The sequence below is a fragment of the Ornithodoros turicata genome, chromosome 2 (assembly GCF_037126465.1).
Source record: "Ornithodoros turicata isolate Travis chromosome 2, ASM3712646v1, whole genome shotgun sequence".
NCBI classification, from domain to species: domain Eukaryota; kingdom Metazoa; phylum Arthropoda; class Arachnida; order Ixodida; family Argasidae; genus Ornithodoros; species Ornithodoros turicata.
The window spans coordinates 14,391,435-14,402,987 of record NC_088202.1 but is presented as its reverse complement, the minus strand read 5'-3'; the positions used below and the strand labels follow the sequence as shown (position 1 = coordinate 14,402,987).

The window sequence follows — 11,553 nt, the reverse complement described above, 5'->3', positions numbered from 1 at the left end:
CGTCAGGGACGTTCAGCAATTGACAACGTACTCGATCTCGTCGCTGAAGTCCAACAAGCAAAGGCTGAAGGCAACCTCACCGGTGCAGTTTTTCTCGACGTAGAGAAAGCTTATGACACCGTGTTGCACAGCACCATCGTCGCGATGCTACAAGAGGCGGAAATAGGAGGTTGCGCCGCCTCATGGATCCAGGACATTCTAGCTGACCGACGCATCTTCGTGCGCACAATTTTATTTTATTTATTTATTTATTTATAAAATACTACAAACCCTGAAAGGGTCCAAGTAGGAGGGGCACAGAAAGTCCAAAATAATTTCCAACAAGACACATATGTCACATCATGTAACTGCGTTTAAGCCTTTCACAAATGCCGTGACAGAGCGGTGTGAGACCTGAGCAGATGACAGAGAATTCCATTCTTCGACGGTTCGAGGAAAAAACGAATATTTAAAGCAGTCAGTCCTGCACTGGAATGGTTTGAGTGTGCGCTGATGGCTTAGCCGTGTTGATCTGGGTGCGTGTGGAGTGATATAGTCCTGATGATTGATTCGAAATTGACCATTGAGTAAATGAAAAAGAAACTGGAGCCTATGAGTCTTTCTACGCTCTTCCAGCGGTATTAAGCCACTCCGTGCATAAAGAGGAGTAACTGAGGTGAGACGATGGTACGACTTAAAAATAAAACGTAACGCTCTCCTTTGTACGGATTCAAGAAGTCGAATATTCGCAATGGTGTACGGGTCCCAAACAATATCGCTATATTCCAGAATAGGACGGACTAATGTTTTGAATGGCGTTAACTTAGTATGAGCTGTGCATTCACGGAAATGACGTTTTAAGAACCATAATTTCTTGTTAGCCTTCTTTGTTATGTACTGGATGTGCTTATTCCAGCGCAGGTCTGATGTAAGAAAAACGCCCAGGTATTTGTATTCGGAGACCCTTGAGAGATTCACTGAGTTAATACAATAATTGAAGGTGAGCGGTTTCCTTTTCCGAGTGACACTCATGACCACACACTTATTTATGTTAAGAGGTAACTGCCATGTCTCACACCAGTCAGCCATTTTCTGCAAACAATTATTTAAACATGCATAGTCATCACCGCCATTGATCTCCTTATGCAATACACAGTCATCGGCAAAAAAGTTCATTTTAACATCGATACCCATACCAACATCATTTATAAAAATTAAAAACAACAAAGGACCCAAGACCGAGCCCTGGGGAACACCGGATGTAACTGGTACGAAGGACGAGTCGGCGTTATTCGCATGGACAAATTGTTTTCTATTGTCAAGGTAGTTGGAAAGCCAGGTAAAGAGTTCATCGTTTACAATTTCCTTCAATTTTAATAATAATTTACTGTGAGAGACTCTGTCGAATGCTTTAGCGAAATCCAGAAAAATGGAAGGTGACACCGCTTTCTATCCAGTCCGTCGTGGTGTCCCACAGGGAAGTGTATTGAGCCCTCTCCTCTTTAATGTTATAATGGCTTCGCTTCCCGCCCAGCTTCGTGATCATACGGGCATCACTTTGTACGCAGACGACATCTGCATATGGACCTCTGCCACCCGTCGAGACACCGTCCAACGCCGGTTACAATGCGCCTTGGATTCTATTGTAGAATACTTTGCCGACCGAGGCTTATCGGTCTCTCCTGCCAAGACCGTTGCCATGGCTTTCACCCGACGGTCATTCCAAAGGTATCCATTGTTCGTCAGTGGGACACCGCTGGACTTTGTGCCTCATTGCAAGTACCTTGGCGTGACATTAGACAGAGGCATGACGTGGTCCCGGCACGTGAAAACAATAGCCGCCAAGACCAGTGGTTTCGTAAATGCTCTACGTTGCATTGCTGGATCGTCGTGGGGCCCTTCATGCGCTGACCTCCGTCACGTGCACACAGCGTTGATTCTGGGCACATTGCGGTACAGCCTGCCTATTCTACACGGCCTCAGCATATCCGGAGAGCGTGAGCTTCTCAATATACAGGCCCGAAGCCTCCGCGTCTGTTTGGGAGTTCCTAGAACGACAGAGACCTATTCTGTCCTGGCAGAGGCCCGCGAAACAACAGCAGGCGTCCTACGAGACGTGGAAACACTCCGGATATATGCGCGGTACCTCACACAGCATCCTTACCATCATCTTCGGCTCATTGATATTGACTGTCCGGACTCCAGCATTGGTATTGCTGTTGACCGCCTGAAAGTGCACCTCCCCACCACGCCATCAGTGCTTTCCTATGCCCCGCCGATGTGGACTCTTCGCAGGCCTCCTGTATGTGATCACATTCCTGGTCTTCTGAAGAAAAACTCTGTACCTCCCGTTGTTGCTCACCAACTTACACTGGAGCACCTTAACTCAGCGTACTCTCAACGACTCCCTGTGTACACTGACGGATCAGTGTCTCAAGGCGGATCTACTGCAGCCTTTTATATGCCAAATGAAAATCTTGAAGTGGCGCACAAGCTCCCCTACGAAACGTCATCTACAGAGTCCGAGCTCTTCGCCATACTGACCGCGTTGAACCACATAGCGGTATCACCGCCTGGCGCTTGGGTTGTGTTCACGGACAGTAAGGTGGCGCTAGAAGTTCTAGCAAATTATTGTTCCAGAACAATCGGCGGCCTAGACACCATGATAGTCGCAATATACAACCGACCTCTATCCTTTGGTCATAGCCTGTGTTTCCAATGGGTACCCAGTCACACCGGCCTGCACGGAAACACCCGCGCAGACGCCTTAGCGCGTCGGGCACATGGGGACGGACCTCCAATAACTGTCTCCTACCACTTTCAGCCTCATCGTGTCGGTTACAGACACAGCGATTCCGTCATAACGGCACTCGGCAGTTTCAAGAGAACGCTGTGCGACTGAACGACCATCTCCGGTCTATCGACCCGTCGATGGATTTCGTTGCCACACACCACTGCTCGCGTCAAGAAACGTCCATTCTACACCGACTACGCCTTAAAGGGACGGTCTCGTACACCCTGGCCCATCCACAAAGCGTACCACTCGATTCCTCATTGCTGAAAACGTAATACTGTGAATTCGCTCGTCCAGAATCGTCACGGTTATTAAATAAACGAATTAAGTTGATAAGAACAGAGCCAGCACATTGCGATTTCTGTTGGCAACAGCGATATCCGCTACGATGGCAGACCGCTTATTGGATGAAAAAATCGTCTGCTCTCGCGCCTTTTTGCAGCGGTGAGAGCAGACGACTTCCAAAAGGTGCTCGAAGATCACGGCGACGGCAATAAATTTGCTGCATGTGGTCTGGCCAAACGAAAGACGCGTATTGTAAAATGTGGCCGAACAACAATGTCAATACGTCTCGCATCTTCATTTCGAGCGGGAGTTTACGTGGATGACTCCACCTAATAAAGGCAGTTGACGCTTTGTCTCGTATCGTTCGGTATTTTGAGCACTTCTAGTTCGTCTTACCTGCGAAAAGAACATTCCGTATGGAAGTGGTGGAAACGTAACCCGGGTGTATAACAACTCTTTTGTAAACGACAATGTGATGAAAGTGGATATCGAAAAGCACCTGTTGGGAGTCACATATACTCGAAGCATCTTCAACGAAAGGTCTGATTGTCACACGCGTGCGCGTACTCCGCACGTTTCGTTCACGATGCATATGAGGTAAGAGACGTTCTGCGAGCACGATATTTATGGGACGGCGCCGGACGCAGCTCAAACTAAAAGATGTCGACCGTCACGCAGTCAACTGTTAGCGGCAACGGTGTCCAAAGAACTGGATACGCGCAGTATTGAAATGTAGGTATTACTCTGTTGATAATAGCCAAAAGTGATGTGTACAGAAATTGTCGGCACCGCACGAAACGGCAGTCCCGCGTACCTTGGTAGTATTGCGAGAAGGAAGTGCTTGATCCAGCAGGCTACATCAGTTTGTTTTGCATATAGCCTCTCTAAGGTATTATCCCTACCGGAGCAGCATATCGCCAAACTATGCTCAATAATGTTGTCTTGTATCCCTTCAGTAGCTGACACTAACTGATGAGAGTGGCACTCCTTCCTGTGCCAGAATCAACACCTATTAATGGGTCACAAATATAACAACTCCAATTCGCAGGCTTCACAGCTCTATTTAATTTTTCCCTGCACATTGCTGATGTGAGAAAAGTATTGCATAATATAAATATGTAAGTTATATCCACAAATCAGTGTTGGGATCATTTGATGTTCATCCAGCAAAAGACAAGACAACGTTGTTGAAAGGACAGGACGACAGGTTGCTCAGAGCTTGCTGCTTGAACATCATTATGACTACCCGATACCAACAACCCAATTTTAACACAATTGGTCAGTGCTGTGGACGTACATTACAATAAGGGACAATAAAACATGACTACATAAACACTCAACTTCCACAACCTTTACATTCAACGTGCTGGACATGTTAGTCTGCAACCCCTGATATCGAATCAAAATGTGAGCCAGTATGGGCTCATGAACACACCGGTGTAACATGAGCAATAATAAGCCAGACGACATGTAAACATGTTGCAAACCGCTGTTCCATCTTACAAATTTGTCATGGACGTCTAGGTATTTTTGATATTTTTGAAAGCTTTAAACATTTCCACATCTTTTATATTCAACGTGCTGGACATCTATCTTAGTGTGGAACCTCTGGCACAATCAAAATCTGAGCCAGTATGGGCTCATGAACACGCCGGTGTAGCACGAGCAAAAATAAGACTGACGACATGTAAACATGTTGCAAACCGCTGTTCCATCTTACAAATTTGTCATCGACATCTAGGTATTTTTGATATTTTTGAAAGTTTTCAACATTTCCACATCTTTTATATTCAACGTGCCGGACATCTTAGTGTGCAACCCCTGACACAATCAAAATCTGAGCCAGAATGGGCTCATGAACACACCGGTGTAGCATGAGCAAAAATAAGACTGACGACATGTAAACATGTTGCAAACCGCTGATCCATCTTACAAATTTGTCACGCACGTCTAGGTATTTTTGATATTTTTGAAAGTTTTAAACATTTGCACATCTTTTATATTCAACGTGCTGGACATCTTAGTGTGCAACCCCTGACACAATCAAAATCTGAGCCAGTATAGGCTCATGAACACACCGGTGTAGCATGAGCAAAAATAAGACTGACGACATGTAAACATGTTGCAAACCGCTGTTCCATCTTACAAATTTGTCATGGACATCTAGGTATTTTTGATATTTTTGAAAGTTTTAAACATTTCCACATCTTTTATATTCAACGTGCTGGACATCTTAGTGTGCAACCCCTGACACAATCAAAATCTGAGCCAGTATAGGCTCATGAACACACCAGTGTAGCATGAGCAAAAATAAGACTGACGACAGGTAAACATGTTGCAAACCGCTGTTCCATCTTACAAATTTGTCATGGACATCTAGGTATTTTTGATATTTTTGAAAGTTTTAAACATTTCCACATCTTTTATATTCAACGTGCTGGACATCTTAGTGTGCAACCCCTGACACAATCAAAATCTGAGCCAGTATGGGCTCATGAACACACCGGTGTAGCATGAGCAAAAATAAGACTGACGACATGTAAACATGTTGCAAACCGCTGTTCCATCTTACAAATTTGTCATGGACATCTAGGTATTTTTGATATTTTTGAAAGTTTTAAACATTTCCACATCTTTTATATTCAACGTGCTGGACATCTTAGTGTGCAACCCCTGACACAATCAAAATCTGAGCCAGTATAGGCTCATGAACACACCAGTGTAGCATGAGCAAAAATAAGACTGACGACAAGTAAACATGTTGCAAACCGCTGTTCCATCTTACAAATTTGTCATGGACATCTAGGTATTTTTGATATTTTTGAAAGTTTTAAACATTTCCACATCTTTTATATTCAACGTGCTGGACATCTTAGTGTGCAACCCCTGACACAATCAAAATCTGAGCCAGTATGGGCTCATGAACACACTGCCATAACATTAGCAAAAATACGGCTGTTCCATCTTGCACATTCGTAATGCACGTCTAGGTATTTTTGCTATGAAATATTATAATCATCAATGATGATAAGGGCTTATTGGATGCAAAAGCATGGTCTTTGATGCAGATATGTTGGATGGTCCTGAAAAGGGCTTTTTTTTCATAGGCCAGGGGCAATTGAAGACGTTGACGTAGATCAGCTTATCCTTGATTTTGTCATTTGCTCCAGGTGTAATGACATGAATGGAAAGCCTTCACTTATCACGTTGACAACCTCCTGCCGCTTGCGGGAATGGATAGAGAGAGCAGCTTTCTTCAGCAGTCTATCCAAGTTCGGATACATGACGAAATGCCCAAATCTGAAATTTTGCATAACGTACCATGAAACACACATTTTTATATGCAAATAAAAAGCTGCGCAACAAAAACAAACCTTACAACACCTTTCAGGAGAATACAACACTATGTGTACGTGACGGATCGAAACAGGTTCCGGATTGTGCGCATAACACATGCTGGTATTGGCGAGCAGTGGCTACACATACACCTGCAATGTTTGTACAATTTAGAATGGTGTCACGATCAGGCGGAACATATATACGCAAAAAAGTGCGCTTTTATGGATGAGTCTTACCGCTCAATCGATTCCGGATCATCCACTACTTTCACTGGCTAACCACGTTGTTGTGGCAAAGGGTCAGTAGCTAAAGGTTCATCGACATCCCCGGTTCTTCAATCGATCGGCGCCGATGAACTCATCTTCACCGCTTAGTGACAGGGACCCGTCACTATCGCTAAATTTGCTATCAGACATTACGACGTCGCGCGTGACAACTTCCAAGCGCAAAGCGCATACACCCCCGACTGTATTGTGCATTGCGCTTCGGTCACCCAATGGGCGACCTGCCACCATAAATACCATAACCACGTCACATGTGACGTTGCATGAGAGGGAGTTGAATCCAGCTGCGACTTCCGTCGTCTGCTGTCACGGCATATTCCTTCAAATTTCTCGAAAACCACTTCGTTGTTCTGGTTGAAACTTCGCGACTGTGTTTCTGTAGCACTCTTGAATATAATTTCAGCTAAGTTTCGGAATCACTCGATCTGTACGAGACCGTCCCTTTAATGCCGCCAGGACACCTCTACTTCTCTGTAAAATGGGTCTTCTCCAGTCGCCCCAACGCCCCACTTGCGCTGTTCAAGCTGATGTGCCACACCTTCTCCTCGACTGTCACAGATTCGACATCCCTCGAGCCACGCTGAGACGAAGCCTACTCGAGCTGCGGTGCACGGACTTTTCTCTGGCCACTCTGCTCGGCCCAGTACGAGATCACACACAGCGGTCTGTAACCAAAGCAGTTCTGACTTTCTTGAGAGATTCAGGTCTGATGAACAGCCTGTGAACTCAGACGTGCAATCTTATTCTTCTGTGCCCCACTCTCACCCTCAACGCATTAACCTTATGCTTTCCTTTTAAAGTCATCTTCTGTGATTCATCTCATCATTCTTTCACCGTTTGTTAGTCATCTTTTTTTTGCCATCTTTGTCTTTAATCTACCTCATCCTTCTTTCATCATTTGTTAGTTTTTCGGTATTTCCTAATTCTTTTTCTTTATTTCTTAATTTTCTTGATTTATTTATTTCTTATTCCTTCCTATTTCTTTCTTTCTTTAATTCTTATCTTTTCTTTTTATTTATTTATTATTATTTCTTATTTCTGGAATAGCAAGCCGACGTCCCGTTTGGCTGACCTTTCCCCGGTTTTTTTCCTTTCGTCTAATAAATATGTCCCCCCCCCCCCTCGGCTGAATAATCCGTGAACAGGTGGCGCCATCGAAGAAATTTCTGTTTGGTAAATATCCTTGGGACATCGGCCATGAACTGAGTAGTGAGCGTCTCATTTGCACCCGCTCACTAGTTAAATAAACATGGTATCTTTTAAATGCTACTTCGTGGGCGTACAAACCCTCTGTTTTACGCATCCGGACATTCAGCGTGAAATATTCAATGAAAAAAAAAACGCATCGACACTTAATGCTTTTTCCGAGTAAAAAATTGGTTTCGGTTTACATTTTTTTTTGCGCGGAGCAGTGCACCAATGCACTCTTTGCATCAGCTATCCGGCTGTAAATTCCGTTTTCATCCGCTAGTTGACACACGGAGGTGACGGAAGATAAGGAGCAGCAGTAAGACCGCAGGAGACGCTTTGGTGTTCCTTCTCCTTCTCTATACTCATAAAAATGAACTTCACCACATAGCACGATCCTAGCCAACCATAATCCCGAAGGACACCGTTATCTTCGTGGATTTGTTGAAAATGGGAGGCGTACGCCTTTTTAGTACCAATTATGCCAAACATAAGGACAAAAAAAAAGAAAAGAAAAATGAAAATGATCTTCCTCCCGTTTTCAACAAATCAGGCGGGAACGTTGTCATTCGGGATGATGGTTGGCTACACTCTTAAAAATGAACTTCACCACATAGCACTCTCCTAGCCAACCATCATCCCGAATGACAACGTTCTCGCCCCTGATTTGTTGAAAACGGGAGGAGGAGCCAATTTGGTGCCGTGCATAATGGCACAAAATAGGCTCCTCCTCCCGTTTTCAGCAAATCAGGGGCGAGAACTTTGTCATTCGGGATGATGGTTGGCTAGGAGCGTGCTATGTGGTGAAGTTCATTTCTAAGAGTGTAGGTGCGTGCCGTGTGGTGTAGTTATTTTTTAAGAGTGTACCTCCCCTAGTTCACAGCGCTCGCGGCGCATTCGTCATCATCCATGATAAGAGCACGCTCTCTCACCTATGGAACGACAGAACCGCCTGCGCTGTTTACCAGTCGCCTGAGAAGAAATACGAAAGGGTCTTTTGCGGCTGTTCGTAATCTTCCGTCGCCCACGTGCGTGAACCAGGCGGTTGAGCACGAAATTGACAGCCGGATAGCTGGTCCAAAGAGAGCATTGGTGCACTGCTTCTCGCAACAAATATGTAAACCGAAACCACTTAATTACTCGGAAAAATCACTAAGTGTCGACGCGTTTATTTTTCTTGACTCTTCTTATTTTTCTTTCTTCTTCGCTGAAGGTCCCAATGCGTAAAACAGCACTCTTAAAAATGAACTTCACCACATAGCACGCTCCTAGCCAACCATAATCTCGAATGATATCGTTATCTGCCCTGATTTGTTGAAAACAAGAGGCGTACGCCTTTTTTTGTGACAATTATGACGTACGCCTCCCGTTTTCAGCAAATCAGGGCAGATAACGATATCATTCGAGATTATGGTTGGCTAGGAGCGTGCTATGCGGTGAAATTCATTTCTAAGAGTGAGAGGTTCCGTAAGCGTGCGAAGTAAAATTTAAAAGATACCATGTTTATTTAATTAGTGAGCGTATGCAAATGAGTCACTCACTAATCAGTTCATGGCCGATGTCCCAAGGATCTTTACCAAAAAGAAATTTCTTCGACGGCGCCATCTGCTCACGAATTATTCAGCCGGGGAATTTTTGTGAAACACCCTGTATATAAAGACAACAGTATCGTGAAATAAAATTTGTCAGTCAGTCAATGGAATGTGTCGTGCAGTCCTTCACCCTCCCCGGCACTGAGGACTTTATCGTTTTTAAGTATGTATACAATCATGGTGAGAAGACGTCGGACGCAGAAAAGAGACGTCGAACCGTCAGCAGTTCCTTATTGACATTACCGGGACGAAATGCAGAAAAGACAGGTTAGTACGGCGACCGAACAGACTAATAGTCTCAAAGACACTTCGCCGAGATATTCTGCGACTTCCACGTGCTTCTCACTGTGGTATAAAGAAGATGCAGCTGGGGACCCCAGACGCTGTTTACTGGATTCTCTGGTGATGTTTCCAGCCATCTCCTCAATGAGGCCTCGTTTATGCCGTTTAGCGCCATGTCGGCTGAGTTGCGAATTTTCTCCTTGTTCGTTCCCGCTATGCGGAGGCAGATGTCGTCAGCATATATTGTCAGTTGTTGAGCATATGGTGTAAGCCGTATTCGTTTATCGAATCCAGCCACGATAAAGCTGAACAGCGTAGGGGAAAAGTACACTGCTCACGGTGGAAATACTTTTTGTAACTAATGTGGCCGTAACGAACACGTCGAACGTTCTGTCAGACAGAAAGTCGAAAAGGTTACGGAGGAGACGCCCAGTGATCCTGGCTTCAATTGGCGCCGCTAAACAGGCCGAGTGCTTTACATACATATTGTATTTTATGTATCAGTACATATTGCGAATTCAAGCACCTTATAAGACTGACCTTCCTTCGGGTTTTAATTACATTGACTCAGTTAGCAATTATATAAAATTCTCCCTGAAAACCGAAGCTGGAAATGTCAACACCTGCGCATGGATAATTGTTTCATTGTTCGAAGAACATATGCCGCAGAAGTGGACATAACAGCAAGTAGAGTTGTTCATATTCTCGAACGCAGGGTTATCATTTCGAAATCGCATTTAGGACGCTCGTAGCCAAGTTTCGGACTGCAATTTTCGAACCTGCAGGCAAGCGAAAGTTCTGACGTACACTCACTCGAAATGTGGAAAATTTTGTTCGGCATGTACGTGTTGCTCTCAGCACATGAAGCCTTTTCTGTGAGGACTAGGAACCCGCATCCTACGCAGGTAGTTTCGTTGAACAAATGCGGTAAGGTTGAATTTCCATGTCCTAATACACGAAAGTGTTCGCTCCGATTGTGTGTTTTATAGGCCCGACAATCTTTTTGACAGTCTGTCGTAGAAATTGCACAAACACCAGTGTTGTATCCGCTACCAAAACGGAGCAACGTAATCCCGCTACTCCACACAAAGGTAGCGCAATGCTAATGTTGCTACGGAAAAGTACACGGCACCCGCTACCAAATACAAGTAACGCAGATACTATGTTGTAACTTTTCCGCTACCGCACTCTTCTGTACTCTCTTAAAAATGAACTTCACCGCATAGAACGCTCCTAGCCAACCGTCATCTCGAACGATATCGTTATCTGGCCTGATGTGTTGAAAACGGGAGGCGTACGCCTTTTTTGTGACACTTATGCTGTTCACGATTGTCAAAAAAAAGCGTACACCTCCCGTTTTCAACAAATCAGGGGGCTTAATCACTTCCATCGTTCGCGAGCCAACGAGGGGCGAAGCTCTCGTTAACACGGACACGTGACACGTTTCACGGGACGCGCTTTTTTCGTTAACGGGACAAAGGCGTAATCTCTTGCTCGCGTAATGATTGACGGTGTCGTCTGCCTAACGAATGTGTTCACGTGCTCACAGGCTTCATCGCCTACATGGCTCATGATCTAACGAGGCGCGAGGCACTCGGGAGCTCGAGCACGTGGTGTATGACGCGCTCTTTTCGTTAAAGTGACAGGGGCTAATCTCTTGGTCCAGTTACGACCAAATTAGATCGTTTGCCTAACGAGTGGGTCTACCCACTCGTTAGAATGTGAAACATCTTCATTTGGAGATTTGCAGAAACCGAATTTCTGCAGAAACGAACATGTATTACTCCACGACTGTGTACAAAATGACATG

General features: G+C 44.8%; 1 protein-coding gene across 1 annotated transcript in view; it reads left to right on the top strand.

Annotated features, from left to right (window-relative positions):
• The first annotated feature begins 10,414 nt into the window (after nt 1-10,414).
• The window catches only part of LOC135383132 (uncharacterized), a 47,236-nt gene continuing 46,097 nt past the window's right edge, over nt 10,415-11,553 (top strand). The window contains exon 1 of the mRNA XM_064612737.1: nt 10,415-10,670. Within this exon, the coding sequence (XP_064468807.1) occupies nt 10,562-10,670 (109 nt within the window). The 5' untranslated portion in view covers nt 10,415-10,561. The remainder of the gene's footprint in view (nt 10,671-11,553) is intronic.